The following is a 20,310-nucleotide window of genomic DNA, read 5'->3' on the forward strand; positions in this document are numbered from 1 at the left end:
ATAAGTAAATACGTGCATGCGTTGTTATTGTATTGCTGTTTAGAGGTTATGAAAATACCTTCCAAGGCATGCGTGTAGCGAACTCCAGTGCTAAATGCAATAATTTTTACATTGCATTACTTGATTTCCACTAAAATAGGAAAATGGTTGTGTGTGGCAGGGAATTGTTAGTTCATCTTTTGATTTGACCAGAATACTCCCCGCTTTACCAACATATGTGCGTTGGTGGTTATGGGGTCATATGCTCGGGCTACGCAGAATAGTACAACAAAACAGTGCACCAAATGTAGAAGTCTTTAGTCACTAGCACAATGCACATTTGAAACTTTAGATTTTAACCCGCATTTAGTTGTTAGTGTTTTTTATACTCTAAAACTTGCAACAAACTTTTTGCGCGACCAGTTGTGATTTGCATCAGCTAAATAAAGTTTTGGTATTTTCGCTTGGCTCGGTTTGCTTAGAACGGAAAGTATTTAATACGAATTAAATAATTGGGAAAAAGAACTCACAATATGATTTAGATAGCAAATATCCCAAAAACTTGGTTGAATTTTAACAACAACAGAGGTGACTTGGTTTCTATTGGGCTTGCTATTTAGGGGTTACAGATGTGTTATCGATTTGATATTGAAGTTGTCTCGGCATCTGTTACATCAAAATCCGATGAGTGGTCGATAACAAATTGACAATGTGTCGGTAAAAAAATTGGTTGCACTTCAATAACAAATCGATAATTTTTTCGATAATCTTCTAATAGAAAATCGATAAATTTTCGATAACAAATCGATAACCTTTCGATAAAAAATCAATAACTTTTCAATAGAAAATCCGTAACTTTTAATTAATACATCGATAACTTTTCGATTGATAATCGATAACATATCTGTAGTAAATCTACAACTTTCTGAAAAAAAAATCGGTAACACGCCGATTGGTAGCACTCCGATAGGAAACCAATAACTTTTTCATTACATATTGATAACTTTGCAATAAATAATCGACAACTTTTAAACATAAAACCGATAGTACATCTTTGGCAAGTTTATAATCACCCGGCAGCGAATAGAGAACTCGTCTTTTCTTCGTCGATAACATACTGATAACAAACCTATAATCCGTCGAAAAAAAATAAAACATATCCATATCATGTCGATAAAAAACCGATTACTCATCAATAAGAAACTGTTAAGACTTCGATAGCATTTGTCTTAAAAAGCAATGGTTTAGGCCAGTTCCACAGCGCCCGAGTATGTTACTGAGTGGGATAGATGATTTTCAGGAGGTAGTAATGGTGATGATAACATTATAAGCGGTAAGTATGGCTGGTGCAGCGAGGGTTGCGGAGAGTAAGTGAGCTCGGCAGTTAGCAGTGGAAATAAGTACGACTAGATGGATAGAGAGAAAGAGAGCCTTTTAATGATACCAAACAATATTTAGAATTGTCCACAGTTTAGAAGGCATGGTCGGAACTAATCTCATTGTACGGAATGAAGACACAATCATCATTAAATGAGACGCGCCTGCTCGCAAGTGGCGAAAATTGCTTAGATCCAAGGCCGCGAACTAAACTATTCGCATCGACACAACATCTATAGTTGAGACAAGAGGACAGACGAACCTCTATCTCGAGGAAGGAAGTACAAGGAAAGCTGAAAGGAAAAAATATAGGGGAGTACTATGCCAAGAATAGATAAAAAAGGCGTGAAGTTGTTGATAAGAAATAGGGAGGTAACATCGAGGCTCCGGCTATTTCGTAGATGTACACGGAAGGTACTGCTGTGACTTCGATTTTCGCCCGCGAGAATAAGCGACGAGTATAATCAGTTTTCGACTATCGCAAGAATTGATCACAGTAATACCTCTAGGAAATTGTCTGCCGTAAGGTGAATATCTTTCAAGTGTATTATTTTATTGCTCAGAACGGAGATTAAGAAAAAACCTATACTTACTCATCAACTAGCTGAATTAAAGCCAAAATCTACTTAAACTCAACTTAATCGCCTTTTAGTTTTCATCAAATGAAAGCTGAAACAAAGACTTTATGCATACAAAAGAAAAAAAAATTGTGTAACCTGGGCTAGGATGTAGCGAGTGCTTTGTAAATAAAATCCATATTTATGTACCTATGAATGGAATGTGGAAGTTACTTTTTATTGCCGACTTTTTGTATTTCTGATGGGATCTAGTGGGAGGGTGGGGCCGTGTGTAGAAGTCCACGAAAGTGGGGAAAGCTTCTGAGCGCCATTCACCTGGGAATGGCCAGAGCGATTCTTTTGCATGCGGTTCAAGCAGCTCACTACTGCCGGTCGCTTGCGGCCAAGTATCCTCTGGATAGCCGCTAAACACCCGTTTAGCGGTGAGCTAATGTGAGAAGGCGACAACCTGGCTAGGCCACTCTGACATAATCGGTTTAAGGGCTAGCCGGGGGAGATCTCATCGGCAGCGTCTGTACACCTCTAGATGCGGCTGCAAGCGGGCGTCTGTCTTGGAGCAAACGGCTCGCTATTTAAACGTGCCAAGTAATATTTTCACCCCCGCTGAGCGGGTTGTGCGCTGGGCTTGGGGCCCGCCACGTAAAACCATACTCCAATGAAATATAACAACAAGCCTGCGCCTTGTTGGACGGCCATAACCGTTTAGACGGTTAAGCGCCAATTAAGTAAGTAAGTAAGTAAGATGGGATCTACTTTATGTTTTAACTTTTGATGCTACGCAGTTTTGGCAGGGTGAGTTCGTTCGGTTTTAAACTATGTATGGTACTGCAAAAAATAGTAATTTTTTGGTTTTTTATAGTCAATACTTTTCTAAAAATTTGTTTGCTGATTACATTTACTAACACGTTTGCATTTCATTCAACAATTTGAAAATGTGTTGGAAGGTATACTTTTATATATCTAAGTGGAATTGTTGCTGAGGTAGAAAATAAAGAACACAAAAACTCAGAAGGAGCCCGTTATTTTTTTGTTAGACTTCCGAGGAAGGACCCCAAACATAACGCATACGTCAACTCCTACACTGAGCTCATTTCATATGAAGATGTCACCAAATGAGCCTCTCACATACATATATGAATGTATATTTCTGCCTAACAGCTGTAGGGGGAAGTAACGTACATTTTTCATATTTGCCTATGAGGCCATTTAGAGGATGAATCAGTTTTCAATTTCAAGATGATCATATTAATTAATTTGAAAAAAAAAAAAAAAAATGACATCATATGAGTTCATAATTACAATTGAAGCACGATCACTTCAGTTGAATTTATGGATCTAGAACATCAGCGAACAGAAAAATTGCAGCCTAAATTTTTATCAAATTTCGTTACTTAAATTCTTTTTTTTCATTACGATATTTTAGAAGAAAATTTATCGAAAACCTTTCCGAAAAATTTCGAAAATTTGAGAACATTTTACAAAAATTTCGAACTTTTTATTTGGAGTTTGTAACAACCACGATTAATGTCATCAATGATATTTGTTTCATTTTACTTGTAGTATACCATAAATGTTAGGTTCAATGTTTTACATGTAGACTCGTTGTAATGTTTTGTGAAAATACCACTCTGTGCTGCGCACAGTAAAGCGGGAGTCATTGGTGCCGTATGTCGTATCGCTGTAGTCGTATCCCTAACGTAATCAGCTGTTTATCATTACGACGGTAAACCAAAAACCAATTGGTTGGCTACGATACGGTTACGACCTTAGCGGCACCAATAATCGATTGCATTGATTCTCATAAGGTTGGTCGAATCAGCTGTTATAAGGTTACCGATACCAATGTCTCCAGCTTAATACCTTAAAAATGCATCACTGACGATCAGCATCGTCATGATCGCCTATAAATACTGTTTAAGCAAAGTAATTGAGAGCCATTCTCGTTTGACTGCCATACATGTTAGTTCGTCCAATATTGTTTTGGTCAACTAGCATTAATAAAACATACATACAAACGAAATATTAGTACACGCGTTTTTATTCGATTGTCTACAATTCTGTGTGCGACTCTCGTCCTGATTATTGGACAGGTCCATTTGGAAGAGTAGAAGCGGTCGCTAAAACAAAAATAAGGAATTGTTGGCTCTGCCAATCCTATGAGTTATAGTCTTAGGAACGGCAAGGCTAGCGTTTCAAGTTCTATTATTTTTTTGTACACAGCTTTTTAACACAATAATTTTAGTCTGACAAGGAGATATTATAGGTCTCTCAAAATTCGCATTGATTTTTGACAGATTTTTCCTCCATACAAAATATGGAAGTTTTTTCTTTATGGAACAAAAATTGTCGAAAATCAATGCGAGTTATGGGAGATCTATAATTTGTGCTTTGTTAGATTAAAATTGATTGGGCTACAAAACTGCATACTCAATAAAACGCAGGGAGTTTAACATAAAAATTTCGCAATTTTCATAAAATTGTTTTCAATATTTTAAAACACCTTTTCGAGATGGCTTTGCATATTTTCAGTTACAAAATTCATGAAATTTTTTCCCCAATATATTGAAAATTAAGAAAAGAAGAATTTGATTGACGAAATTGGATAAAAATTTCAACTGCTATTTTCGTGGTCGCTGCTGTATTTATATATGCATTTAAGCACTGTCATACATAATAAGCTAAAAATAGAGGACAGTCACCGAAAATTGCAAAGCAAGCAGATGGCAGTTGAGCCAAGATTTCATTGTCACTTCTTAGAAGTAAAGTTTCCAAGCGCATCCCTTATTAAAGCATTACAAAATAGTTTCTGAGTAAGAAAGAGTAATGAACATCTGCACAAAGCTTCACCTAGTGCTTCTTTTCAAGAAACGACTTCACAACCAAGCACTTGCACCTTGGGGGAGTGGGAAATAGATACGATGGATGAAGGAAAAATAGAGGATATGGAAGCACGAAAAAGGGAGGATAGTGATCAAAAAGAGAGGGGAAGCACCATTCTTCAAAAGTAGCTAAGCTAATTTCCGGGCTGTAAGATATCAGTAAAGCCCTATAGTCTCTGGAGATAAGCTTCTGTAACTGTTTTATAGTTTTTTCTTTTGCACTGGGATATGATAAAGCGCTTGCGGCATCTTACTTTGCGCTACACGCTCCTATTTAAGTACATATTACAGTAAAATATATCACTTTCATAAAAAGACAACTTACTTAAACTTAACAGTAAGAGAAAACAAAATCTGTCATATTTGTGTAGAGGCCCTTGTACAGCATAGCAAAATGAAAGAGGAGCGCCCCAAATGACAAATGAATTATTATTGTTCATATGTAACTCCAGCTATACATACATATGTACACGCCTCATGATTCAAACAATTTCTAAATAGCTGACACAAATTTTCTGCATACAAATATTTAAGTATTTGTCAAAGCTTTAAAAGGCAAGACCGAAGAATAAAAAATGCATTCCAATGTTGTTTGTGTAGCTCAAAACAACGTTAAAAGCATGTGGGTGAACAAATCTCACATAAACTTAGATAAATCTATATATACATATATATGTAATTAAATTACATTGTGAATAATAAGAGTGTTGTTGTATGTACACAGTGCATTTCATCTTGTAATCGTAAAAAATAATAATAACACAATTTTGAGAAGAGCATACAAAATTATGCAAATAAGCGCATTTTGTAATGGTAGATGCCGTGATATGTGGGGGAGATGGCGGGTATGAAAGTAGAGCATATGTAGCAATACAATCAAATTTCAACAATTTTAAATGGAGTAACAACCCTTGAATAAATTGGTTCTTAAATCAATTTTCACTGCAAATTCTGAAGTTCTTCTGCTCATGCAATATCAATTTTATGCATACCCATTGCGTAATACACCAGACGAAAGTTTTCTCTCCAGAAATACCTGTTCAGAATTTATGCGAATAAATATCAAATTGTAAGGTTAAACAGAAATTTGCTTAATGGTCACTATGTCAAAATTAAAAATGTTTGTATGTTTAATGGTGTGTTCAATTTTACTTAAGATTTTTGCCTGACGATGATGGCGTGGCGGTTTTCGAAATGGTACCATCGCAATATGCTAGTAAATGTTTCCTTATTTTCAGTTTTCCCAATAAAAACAAAAATAATAATTGAATAACAATTACCATGTATCGGTGCTAAGCGCATGAGTTCTTAAAAATCTTAAGTAAAATTAAAAATGTCATAAATTTAATAGAATTTTCATCCATTTAAAGAAATCATAAGGGCAATTGACCTATTGACCATTTCAAATAGCCAATTGACCTTTTAAAAGTTGACCTTAGGTCACAGGAAATTACCGCAGCGTCACTCAAAATTGGAAAACACTTCAACTAACTTAACTTATTGGTGAATTGAAGACTTAAAACTTAGAATATAGCTGACATTCCCATGAAAATTCAGTCAGTAAAGCAGCTTTAGGGCAATTTTTTTATTAACTTCATTGTGAGGTAGAAACTTCCGTCTTGAAACATAATACAAAACCAATGACAATGCAATATTAAGAAAATTTGGCATATTTATTTTCAGTGGTATAGAAAAGAACATTTCAATACCTTGTTGTACGCTTTAGGAAATTTAAAAAAAGTGTGGCCCAGATTTTCCCCAAATTTGTTTTTTCAATTGTAATTGCCATTCAAATATGACTAAACTTCTTAACAAGGCACTGAACACAGTGTAAGAAAAAAGTACCACAAATCGTGATGTATGTACAGAGATATGAACCAAAATGGGACCAACCGAGCTTGTACAATATAAGTATGAGAAAGAAAACGCGGAAATAAGCTCTGCGCGAGCGCCGATTGACTGATGAACTGATTTTGGGGATATAGCGAACAGAAGAGACCCAGAGATATCTAATTGTTTGCACAATATGTGCACCGTATTTCTACAGCGAACTGTGCTTTTCACTTGGATATCTCAAAGGGTTTGATAGATATCTGATATGGATAAAGATAGGCCATAAGTCTGCTTGTTTCTGTGGGTACCACATACAAGGCAAATTTTGACGGGGAATATTTAGAATAAGGTGCCACGATTTTCCAACTTTTCTTTTTTTCCAGGGGTGGCGGGGGTCCTAAAAATCACAAAATTATCATCCGCAACTCTAGGAAACTCTTGGTTTATGAAATATAAGCTTTTTAATTTCCAAATTTAGTAAAATTTCAACTTAAGTCCTGCACTTAAAATTCGGGTCGCACATGTCAATAGCGATATCAAAAGACGCGTATCGTTTAAAAGTTATTCGCGGAAAACCCGTCGGTACTATTGTCGCTTTTTTCGTTGTTGCAATTAAACAAACGAAAACAAACGAAGGTGGTGAATAGTGTTGCCAGCTCCGCAACAATATCTTTTTAACTTGGTAGAAGATTATAAGGTGGTGACACGTCGACATAAATGCAAACAAACATACACTATCAATGTATTTTGTTTTGTAATTCTCTGAATAATTTGAAATTAATGTATTTAATTGGAACAAGTGCAGAATACATACATTTGTCAAAAAAAAAATAAATAAAAAAATTGGACTTTATAGAGATTTTTATGCTGATTCCAACGGTAATTCTGCGTAGAACACCTTTCTGCATAGGCGGCCTTCGGCCGCGCTTATAAAGAATAACCCTGGGCTACACCATGCCAAGTCCGGGTGTGTGGTATAACCGTGGCTACCGCCACGGTGATGTCCTTCTGCGTAGTACACCCTTCTGCGCAGCACCCCAAATAATATTAGACTACAATTATTAAAAGTGTTTTACAAAACAAATAATGTATAGTGTATGTTTGTTTGCATTTATGTCGACGTGCCAACACCTTATAATGTTCTACCAAGATAAAAAGATATTGTTGCGGAGCTGGCAACACTATTCACCACCGTCATTTGTTTAATTGCAACAACGAAAAAAGCGACAATAGTACCGACGGGTTTTCCGCGAATAACTTTTAAACGAGATAAAAAATGTAGTTTCTGCTTTCGGATTCTGAATCTTGACGCAAATACGCGTCTTTTGATACCGCTATCGACATGTGCGACCCGAATTTTAAGTGCAGGACTTAAGTTGAAATTTTACTAAATTTGGAAATTAAAAAGCTTATATTTCATAAACTATGAGTTTCCTAGAGTTGCGGATGATAATTTTGTGATTTTTAGGACCCCCTCTACCCCTACAAATCAGCAAAAGTTTGCAAATCGTGGCACCTTATATAAAATCCAACCCAATTTTGACTTTTGTTACTTGGACATTTCAACTGGTTTCGAAGATATCACATAAATTGGGATCCGTATAGGTCCGAAATCTACTCACACAATATGGGAGATACCGCTAAAAGATTCGACCTAAATTAAGAAATACATGTTTTTTTTTTCAATATAAGTCCAACATCTGTCTTAAACCATATGATTGCAAAATCAGTTCGAAATTTTAATTGGCTCGAAAACATATACTAAAATGTAGACCAATTCAGGCCCATATGGTTTCATAGATACATATCTGCCCAAAATTCGGTTAAACAATAAGGGCAAGAATATTGGAATATTATCATTTCTTAATATTAGATATAGTTTTGAAATGTTGACTTGCATCGAAATATTTATCCGTCTAAAAATGTACACGCATAAGTCTCTTCGATATCTGAATAGATTTCGGAAAAATTGACTAAAATGCGAAACCAGTAAATTTTCAGTATTTGCTATGATTCGTGCATTTTCGCTTTTACTTCGAATCCTCACTATATTTTTTGCATCGCCAATGCAAGTATGAAGTCTTGTTATAAATTCATCAACATAAATACTAATGACAGCGAAAATTCGGCCAGAATAATATAGATAAATATAAATAAATATTTATCATCAACACGCGTTTCTGCATTCTAAATAAGCCATAAAGGCAATAAACATACCAATTCAAACAAGTTAGGATGGGACTGTCTTCGGCTGTGCTTAATATCTAGGACCTAATACCTTTCATGAATGGAGCTGAACAATAACGTGTTCACTGAAAGAAATGGTGCTAGTAAAATCAACAAATCGGTTCTGTTGTTCTTGACTTAACGGGTATTCGGTGAAATTGATCGAATTATGGTTAATTCGACCGAGTTCTTTGTCAAACGAACAAATTAGTTTAGTCATTTCAACAGAAGAGAAATTGTCGCTCTTAAGTTAACAAAATTCTGTAAAATTTACAGATTCCTGGTCAATCTAACTAATTTTTCTGTTAACACAACTTATCTCACTGTTCATTTCAATAGCGATCAACAGTCAATACATGAGCAAATTTCAAAGAGAATTTTACGCTCACTGCCCTCTCTACTTTGTACTTATGACGATGGTGTCACTTGTTAAAAAAAAACCCGCCAAAATAAGAAAACCATCAAATGGAAAAAACACACAAAATTGGAAAACAATAAAAAACTAGTTTTTCAGTTATCAATACAAAACGAAAAAACTCTTTTTGAATTTACTGTGCATAAAATTATGAGATACCGGGACACCTATTTATCGGATACAATTTTGAAACTTCTCGTCCAAGCGAAATACAAAATTGCGCTCTATTGTTGCAAAAGTTTTGTTTGAACGAACAGGATTTTTCCAAATTTAATAACATTTTGTTCAAGTTTTTACAAATTTTCACTCACGCGAACGAATTTAATAAGATAATAAAAAACATCCTTTTTAATGTTGATGTTTCCGACAACATAAAAGTTTGAATCGTTTCAACTTAAAGTGTTACGAAAATTAAATTTGCCGAATTACATGTAAAGTTACTCCAGTGGTGAATTACCATCTAGCGATTTGATTCTTTACTTTTCGATAACTTACAAGTTATATATTTAAAATGTTATGTCAAACATTTATACAAGTTTTATTCGAAACAGTCAAGTGTGGCAACAACATGCGAGAGAAGAAATTGGGAATGAGCTGAGCTGCAACTGAAAGAATTGAGAATCAGTTTTGTGACTACTATTATCATTTCTATATGCAAATCGAAGTTCAAAACTATAAATTAAATAAATTATAAAATATAAAATTTGGTGAAAGTGCGTTTAATAAAACAAAATAATAAAGTGTGTAATGTTTAATGCGTGCCAGCATATTTGATGTAAGCCCAATTGACGTCCGGTTAGTAAGTGCCACCGTGGTGTGATGGTAGCGTGCTCCGCATGCCACACCGTATGCCCTGGGTTCGCACCCCGGGCAAAGCAACATCAAAATTTTAGAAATATGGTTTTTCAATTAGAAGACAATTTTTCTAAGCGGGGTCACCCCTCGGCAGTGTTTGGCAAGCGCTCCGAGTGTATTTCTGCCATGAAAAGCTCTCAGTGAAAACTCATCTGCCTTGCAGATGCCGTTCCGAGTCGGCATAAAACATATAGGTCCTGTCCGGCCAATTTGTAGGGAAAATCAAGGGGAGCACGACACAAATTGGAAGAGAGCTCGGCCTTAGATCTCTTCGGAGGTTATCGCGCCTTACATTTATTTATTTATTTATGTATATTGCAACATAGGTACTTTCGTACAAAGCCGTCGCAACAACTTTTTTTGTTCATTTGACTACTAAAACGGTCAATTACGAATCAACGATTTGTGCGCAGTTGATTCAACATCTTGATGCGATGTATAAAAATTAACAGAAATTTCGGTTGAATTGACCCGTATTTCGGTTGATTTTACCAGTCTTTTTCTTTCAGTGTTGAATTATCAAATGTATATTATATATGCGACCGATCTTAGTGACTTTTTGCAGACGTCAATGTACGCCTTATATGTAAACATCCTGTGAAGTTCCAAGCTTCTAGCAATTAAAATGAAAATGGAAGATATGAAAAAAATCCTCTTTTCCTAAAAATCGGTTGTATGTGGATATATGCTATAGTTGTTGTAGCTATGCTTCGCCTCATCCAATAGAGGCGACCGATCACAAATTGTCATCAATATCCTCTACTGGGAGTCCAAGGAAACTTGCAGTTTCAACAGGGGTGGCCCATAGTGAGAGAGGTTTTAGGGGCGTTGGTTTCGCATTACAATTGAAGAGATGGTTGGTGTCATGTTTACGTTTTTTGTGCCTGGGTTGATTCTGGATAGGTAAGGGTTTAACCTGTTACAGTTCCCAAATCAAAGTTGAGCTAGAGCGTCGCGCGTTCCGTATGCTATAGTGGTCTGAGCCGGTTGATTCCAACAAATGATTAATCGGACACCCAAATACCAAATTTCATCAAGATATCTCAAAAAGTGAAGGACGAGCAGACAGACAGACGGACATGGCTAAATCAACAAAGTTCCTCAACCTCATCATATATTTATTGGCGGGTCTATCTCTTCTCGTTTAAGGACTTACAATTTTAAAATTCATGACAAACTTCATATACCATTTCTTTTTCATGAAAGGTATAAAAATCAAATGCCAGCGAATTTGAAAAACCTTTTATTCATTCAAAACACAAATCGGACCGCGCTTCCAAGTTCTTTTCATAACTCTTTTTTAAATATATATCAGAAACGTTAATAACTTATTTTAATGTTGCTTCTGCCTCTACACTACCATGCCATATTATGATTTAATATTTTTGCAAATTATTTATTTGGTAAAGTAAAAAAAAAAACACAAAAAAAAAAAAAATTATAAAAAAAGGTTGAGAAAAAATAAACGACAAAAAACTGAAATTAGCATAATTTGTGATAGAATTTGTATGGCATTCGTGCGAACACTGAATAATATTATGAATTTAATATTTTTATATTCGCAAATTTTGCAAATCGTTGATTGTGCAATGCGCGGTTGATGGTCAGCGGGAGGTGGCGTAGGTGTGTGCAAGAGCGTCCAGGAAAGGAAGTAATAATTTTACGTTTTCATGACCATTGAATGAATTGATTTATTGCGCAAAATTTTTGTCTTTCCAATTTGCATACATAAAAGCATAACAAAAATTTAGAAGTAAAGGCCAAATTAAACTTCCTTAACCCTAACGCCATAGTAGTAACCATACCCATATCCATATCCATCTCCAATGTGATCGATTAATGGTGCCTTAACCTAAAAATCGTGAAAATTTCATAAAAATGAAGAAAACGCAAAAAATTACAAACATATTCCACAAAAAATAAGTCTCTTAGTCAAAACGTATCCAAAACAATAAATAAAATACACAAAAAGTTAATAAATTCACCAACTCAAATATTTTTAGGTTATGGATATGGCGAAAAACCAAAAACGAATTGGTTGGCTATGGTATGGTTATGGCGTTAGCGTTATGGTATGGCACCATTAATCGATTACATTGATTTCCATAAGGTAGGTTCGATCAGCTGTTTTATCTGGTTATGGTTTTATGGTTATAAGTCACCATTAATTAGCCCTTAAGTGTGTGTTTTTTTAGCAGAGCTCTTCGCGTTATTTATGGCGGCAGTACAGATTAGTGTGCGCATGTGCGCGCGTTTTTGTGTGTTTAACATGATTTTCGGTGCATAACAACGCGGCGGCACGCACAATACAACTGACATGAATTTTAATTCTATTTTCTTGCTTTATTTTTTTAGTTACAAAAAGGACATTTACCAAAAAAAGAAAAACTTAAATAAAACAATTTTTGTACTCACTTTGAAATAAATTCGCTGTGGATTCAAGTATGCCACGTAGACTTTTGGTATGATGATGCAACAAACGTTCAAATTCGGCTGTCGCTTTTTGTCTCAGCTCCAATTCTGTGGCATTCGTACAACAATTTCCACCACAAATAGCACCTGAAAGAAGACAAACGAAAAAAAATTAAACGTTAAAAATATGCACTGAATTATGTATGATAAAGTTGTAAGTGCAAATTTTATGAATACACGCGCTTCATTCAAATTTCAATTTATATTCATTTAAAATAATATTCAACTTTTTTTCATCGTTGTGAAAAGTCAAAATGGTGCTTGAATACAATGAGATAAGAGTTATACAATTTATTCGAAATTCGAAACTAAATGCTCTTATGCACTTCTTTCTAATTGAAATGCATTCAATGTGAGAGCTCGTTGAAATTCACGAGGCCATTCAACTGATTGCCACCCCACCCCCTCACTCTATTTTATATTTCAAGAGCATAAAAATGGCAAAAATATTTATTTGCTAAAATGACAGGACACACATAAATTTATGTACGTACATACATATACATATGTATATGTAAATATATATATTGTAAGAGCTGAATTATGTACTTATAATGATTTTTTGATTTTTGTTGAAGTTATACTTCTTTTGTTTCCGAGATGGTCGGGCTTGGTACCGAAACTTACCGGATCTGCATCAGCAAAGGACCATCAACATCGATAAAACTTCCCAAGGCCTTCGGGGAGTGTTCTTATCGCTACAACACCAGCAACAGTGCTCTTAACGACTCAAACTGTATTTTCCACTTTGGGGTGTATGTCAAGTAAGAGGTCTGACGAGCACCCACTGGATGATGACAATGTATTTATGTACTAAGATCAGAAACACAAACACACACACATGACTTGAGGCGTAAGAGGTTTCATTTCAAAAGAATGGGGAGCTATAAAGCGAGGTTGAAGGCGGACGAGAGATGATGTCAAAAGTGGGCAAATCGGAAGTCTCCAATAGTTTGATAGGCAATGACGCGAGTAGTATAACAGTAGAGAGTAGCCAAGTTGGGTAGTAAGTAGTAAGGGATGTCCGGGTAGTAATAGTTGGTCAGTAATATAATTGTCGAGGTTTGGTTGTAGCAGGGGCGATGGATATCGAAAGGGCAATAACACGGCGGCGGTATGATATCGGGCGGCATCAGTTGAGAAACGGTGAGTTTTTTTTTTTTTTTTTTGATAAAACGGTCACATTTTATCCTGAGTTGCTGTCAATTTTTATATATTTTTTAATCGGTTTTGTGATTCAATCTCGCCAGAACGGCATGGACGGATTAGCATGAAATGTTGCACGCAAATGGTTATTTAATTTTTTTTAAATGTTTCCCCATCCCCTAGAAGCAGTTTTTTAAAAATTATTTTCAATGTTACAACTTTCAGACCCTGTTTTTAGTACGAGCTAAAACTAGAATTAAAGTTGACGGCTGAAGTTTAAACTCACACTGAAAAACCGGGCATAAGTATGGTTACCTTCACCAATGATATTGATATTGTGTCATAAACGTGGGCTGTGTCAGACCCGGGATTGTTTTCGGGATAATTTTGGGACCGTTCGGCACTATGTTGGATATTTTCAGAAGAATTTTGGTATTTTATATACTGAGTTGGAGCTTCACGGCCGCTAATACTAAATCAAAATTTAAACCTTTCTTTTCTCTCCTAGGCATTTCGCTGCTTCTGCATCTTCTTCAGGAATTCTTCTAATAACACAGGCCTGCAAAAATAGGTTTTTTTGGTTTTGGATCAGGAAGTCATTTTCGACGTATTTTTTGTGCGCTGAATCCGAACCCGTCCTCATATTTGGTCCAGCACGTCAGGATTTTGAGATATCCTAACCTAAAATTGCAAAAAATGCTGTTTTTAGCATTATTAGAGTTTATTTTGTAATAACAGGAAATTTTTCTGTGCAAATCTGCTTACAGTATCTTTGAGAACAACTCTTCCCACACAAAATCCATTTCCTAACGCCAAGATTTGATTTTTTTTTAGTAGCACTTTTAGTAGCCATATTGGCACCGCCATTTTGAAATTTGATATTCTTATAGCGAATGTGTAATCAGCAAAACCGAAAATCTCTAGATAAAAGTTGTCGTGAAAAACCGATTGCAAGAAAAATACGTGACCCAAGGTGTTAGCGGCCACTTCATGATATGTGACTTCGACAACAGACCCCAACTTGAATTGACCACATCTCGGGGGGGAATCGAATCGAGGCGTTCGAAAATGGATTTGGTGGGGAAAGAGTTGTTATCAAAGATAATTTAAGCAGATTTGCACAAAAAAATTTCCTTTTATTAAAATATAAACTCAAAAAATGCTAAAAACAGCGTTTTTCGCACATTTCGGTTAGGATATCTCAAAAACCTGACTGCTGGACCAAATCTGAGGACGGATTCGGACTCAGCACGCAGTAATTCGTCAGAAATGACTTCCTGATCCGAACCAAAAAAACCTTGCAGGCCTGTGTAATTTCTGAAATTAAATTAAAATACATTTTTGGTACATATCAACCCACTGTATTAGATAAATTGACTTATTTGAAGTGGTTGTTTTTGACGCAATCTCTGTTCTGAGTTTCGGGATCACTTCGAAACCTATTTGGGATTTTCGTTAACATAATTTCGGGACTACTTCGGGACAGTTTCGGATTAATTTTGTGAACGTCATTGCTCCCCCAGCGCAATTTATGAGTATTTCGGGATAATTTCTAAAGCGCTTCAAGGAGAGCCTTTCCGGAAGTATTTTGAAACATTTGGCGAATATTTCCCGGGTCACTTCGGAACTATTGGAAAATTATTAAGGGACTATCTTCGGATCAGCTCAGGATGACTTCGGAACCAAATGGTTATTGTTTCGAATTTATATCGGCGTAGTTTAGAGATCTTTAAGCTTAACAGCGGGAATAATTCGGGATTATTTCCGTGTTGTGTTTGTCGGGCTATTAGGAAAACAATATTCGATTATCAACGGCAACGAAACATCTGAAGGCTTCTCCTTGAATTAATATTCAACCAGGAAATACAGTTAATAAAGTGTGCGAATGCTCGTAAAATAACGAAAATTTTTGCATACATTTGTGAGCGAGAAATGTTTTATACTTCAATGACAAGCAGACGACTTCAAGCTGTGATCCAAAAAAAGCAGCATATCTATTAAACTATGACAACAACAGTAGCAAAATTCAACACTAAAATGTTATTTTCAGCACTTTTTCACTTTGATAATGGCGTCATCAAGATGTTGCTGATGCAAATGAAAATAACCTAAAACGAGCTGTGAGGTGAAGCAATCATTTGTGCGCAAATTGAAAACTTAAATAATATATGGAGGTATGTATGTAAAAGCAAAGAAAGAACTACAAATTTTCACTCACACACATATACAAACGAAATGATGAGATGCTTATGCACAAATAAGTTTCAAAATTGGAAAAGGTCTCGCGCGCAAAAATTGTCTGCTGCACGGCGCACAGTGTAACTTTTTTCACTTTTAGGATGCCAAAATTAATAACAGCCCAACCAATGGAGCAATTCATTTGAAATTTTGCAGTGTGGTGATAACTAAATTTGATTTGAGAATAAAAATGGGCGTGATCCGCCCACTCTTTCTCCTTACCCTCATATAAGGTGAAATTTCACATACAGACCAATTCTAAATATTCTCGCGGAATTTTGTACTCGCGGATTTTTTTATTCCCGCGGAAAAATTCCTCCAATTCTTTTCTCCTAGGGAGAAGAAAAATTGGGGAATAGGAATTTCGAATTTTCGAAGTCAGCTGTTTTGTCAATTGAAATTTCGTTGCGCATTTCTTATTTTGTTTAAAAAATTGAAAAGTTTAATTATTGTTGCGAATTTGTTTGAAATTAAGAAATAAGGTATAAGCAATGCACATTATTGCATTTCATGTGGTATACACTGAAATGAGTAATGAATTGGTGTCATAGCAACATCAACAGAGGAGCATAAGAAGAAGACGGCGGGTTAACACAAATCCGCCGGAGTTACCTGCTTTCATTCTGCAAAGCAATTTTCTGGCGGCCACGTCGAGTTGAGTTCGCCTTTCGCCATATGCCAAAATCTAATTAAGCCTTCTTTAAAAATTATTGCGCAATTTCTGGATGGATGCATCAAATATACAAAGAGCTCTTCCGTTGCTTATGATATACTTTTCGACTTAAAATAAAGAATATTGTTGCTGTTGTTGTTGTATTAACAGTGAGAATATTGTGGTAGAATGTAAATACATATTTTAGCGCAAATTTGTACAAATAAGTGTTCTTTCTTAAAAGAACCAATTTCCTTTAACTATTTTGATGCATTCCCTTCAATTTAACTAGTGTAAAAACTCCTATGAAATGGCAAAGAAATCTACCTCTCCCTCACATTCATAATACCTACTTTTCTCCCATAACCGGTTTCCTCTTTTTCGAACATTGTTCAGAATAGGAGGAAAGGGAGAAGTGAAAAAACTCTCTAGGAATTTTTATTTAGAATACGAGGAATGGGAGGAGGGAAAAAACTCGCACGGAATTTTCGTTTAGAATTGGGCTGATAATCATATTTTCTACTTTAAAAGCATTTTCCAGTGCCAATATAAATAAAAATTCTTTATATTTCTTAACTTTAGCTTAGAGGGTTTTGATTAATATTTAAAAAATTTTATTTTCAAAGTCAAACACTACATAGGTACATATATTTGTAAAAACTGAATCCAAATACATACTTATAAATAAAAAGTGATATTTTAACTGGTATAGTTAGTCGGAGTCAATATCGTCAACATGCTCTGGTTCAGATAATAAGCCAATAACTCGTTAATGCTCGCCGCTTTGACTTAGGTGCTTTCCGCAAACTGTTTATGAACGGGTCTGACGATACCAGCAATCTGTGCAGCAAATCCAATTTACTACAAATTCTTGACTTTTTTGTGGTGAAAAGTTCATGATAGTTTCGTGCATCTTTGTTTCTGGACTCTTGAGCTTCATCCGAAAGTTGACCAATAGGAAGAATAGCAGACACGATTATCAGAATTTTATGTACGCTCCCTGGCATATTGTACCAAGCATATTCCGATAAATAGAGTGCCCTTTTCTTTGTCACATAGTGGTCAAAAGCTTCAGAATTTATTTGAAACCCACATCCTATGCATGAAAGTATGGTATGAAACTTTTTCAAAAGATTGATGTTTATGCCGGTTATGTCTGATGTTATTTCAGGATTTCCAAAGAATCTTCTCGCAGTGTTGTCATCATTTGTTTTGCCGGTTTTTTGCTTTGGCATATCAATCAAAAGACCAACTTCTTTCCTGAATCTATTTTGGATATGTTCTTTATTGTTTTTCATCTTTTCCTTATTTTCTTCGAATCCTTTCCTTATTTTCTTCGCTCCGCACACACCATCTCTTCTTTTCCATTCGATAAGCGATGTGTAGCATACATTCCATGCATCATATCCAAGAATGTAAAGGGGATATTCCGAGAGCAAGCATGCTTTTGTCAACATTTCGCTCTGACAGGGCTTGCATATTGTTCATATCTTTTGGAGAAGTCCCACATATGTAGCACTTTTGCGATGATGTATATGCCGACAGAGCGTTAGGTTAACGTTTATGTGTTTTTGAGATTGGAGAACATTGTTTTTTGGACTTTTGGCATCCTAAAAGTGAAAAAAGTTACACTGTGCGGCGCCAATCGGTGCGTAACACAGAATGCCATGCGCATGGGTGTTCATGAGTGCTCATCGTTGAGTGGGTGAGCAGATTATTTTTGCACTCAACTCGCATTCATATGTGCATGGAAATGTATGTATCGCTGTGTGATGTTTAGTTGACGGTTTTAACTTTTTTTCTCACTTTTTATACTCAGTTGAGCAGAGCTCACAGAGTATATTAAGTTTGATTGGATAACGGTTGGTTGTACAGGTATAAAGAAATCGAGATAGATATAGACTTCCATATATCAAAATCATCAGTATCGAAAAAAAATTCGATTGAGCCATGTCCGTCCGTCCGTCTGCCCGTTAACACGATAACTTGAGTAAGTTTTGAGTTATCTTGATGAAATTCGGTATGTAGGTTCCTGGGCACTCATCTCAGATCGCTATTTAAAATGAACGATATCGGACAATAACCACGCCCACTTTTTCGATATCGAAAATTTCGAAAAATCGAAAAAGTGCGATAATTCATTACCAAATACGGATTAAGCGATGAAACTTTGTAGGTGAGTTGAACTTATGACGCAGAATAGAAAACTAGTAAAATTTTGGACAATGGGCGTGGCACCGCCCACTTTTAAAAGAAGGTAATTTAGAAGTTTTGCAAACTTTAATTTGGCAGTCGTTGAAGATATCATGATAAAATTTGGCAGGAACGTTACTCTTATTACTACATATATGTCTGCCTCATAAAAATTAGCAAAATCGGAGAACGACCACGCCCACTTTTTAAAAAAAAATTTTTTTTAATTCAAATTTTAAAAGAAAAGTTAATATCTTTACAGTATATAAGTAAATTAAGTCAACATTCAACTCCAGTAATGATATGGTGCAACAAAATACAAAAATAAAAGAAAATTTCAAAATGGGCGTGGCTCCGCCCTTTTTCACTTAATTTGTTTAGGATACTTTTAATGCCATAAGTCGAACAAAAATTTACCAATCCTTGTGAAATTTGGTAGAGGCTTAGATTCTAGGACGATAACTGTTTCCTGTGAAAAAGGGCGAAATCGGTTGAAGCCACGCCCAGTTTTTATACACAGTCGACCGTCTGTCCTTCCGCTCGGCCGTTAACACGATAACTTGAGCAAAAATCGATATATCTTTACTAAACTCAGTTCACGTACTTATCTGAACTAACTTTGAATTGGTGTAAAAAATGGCCGCAATCCTACTATGACCACGCCCACTTTTTCGATATCGAAAATTACGAAAAATGAAAAAAAATGCCATAATTATATACCAAATACGAAAAAAGGGATGAAACATGGTAATTGTATTGGTCTATTGACGCAAAATATAACTTTAGAAAAAAACTTGGTAAAATGGGTGTGACATCTACCATATTAAGTAGAAGAAAATGAAAAAGTTTTGCAGGGCGAAATCGAAAGCCCTTGGAATCTTGGAAGGAATACTCTTCGTGGTATTACATATATAAATAAATTAGCGGTACCCGACAGATGATGTTCTGGATCACCCTGGTCCACATTTTGGTCGATATCTCGAAAACGCCTTCACATATACAACTAAGGGCCACTCCCTTTTAAAACCCTCATTAATACCTTTAATTTGATACCTATATCGTACAAACAAATTCTAGAGTCACCCCTGGTCCACGTTTATGGCGATATCTCGAAAAGGCGTCCACATATAGAACTAAGACCCACTTTTTTCTTTCAAATACTCATTATCACCTTTCATTTGATACCCATATCGTACAAACAAATTCTAGAGTCACCCCTGGTCCACCTTTATGGCGATATCTCGAAAAGGCGTCCACCTATAGAACTAAGGCCCACACTCTTTTAAAATACACATTAACACCTTTCATTTGATACCCATATCGTACAAAAAAATTCTAGAGTCACCCCTGGCCCACCTTTATGGCGATATCTCGAAAAGGCATCCACCTATAGAATTAAGGCCCACTCCCTTTTAAAATACTCATTAACACCTTTCATTTGATACCCATATCGTACAAACAAATTCT

At 35.7% G+C, this 20,310-nt stretch overlaps 1 protein-coding gene across 12 annotated transcripts in view; it reads right to left on the reverse strand.

Annotated features, from left to right (window-relative positions):
* Positions 1 to 20,310, reverse strand: part of dally (division abnormally delayed protein) — a 398,607-nt gene that overhangs the window by 55,522 nt on the left and 322,775 nt on the right. For all 12 annotated transcript variants that reach the window (XM_067790410.1, XM_067790409.1, XM_067790405.1 and 9 more), the window contains one exon: positions 12,558 to 12,701. In XM_067790410.1, the coding sequence (XP_067646511.1) occupies positions 12,558 to 12,701 (144 nt within the window). The remainder of the gene's footprint in view (positions 1 to 12,557; positions 12,702 to 20,310) is intronic.

The sequence above is a fragment of the Eurosta solidaginis genome, chromosome 5 (assembly GCF_040869045.1).
Source record: "Eurosta solidaginis isolate ZX-2024a chromosome 5, ASM4086904v1, whole genome shotgun sequence".
Lineage (NCBI taxonomy): Eukaryota > Metazoa > Arthropoda > Insecta > Diptera > Tephritidae > Eurosta > Eurosta solidaginis.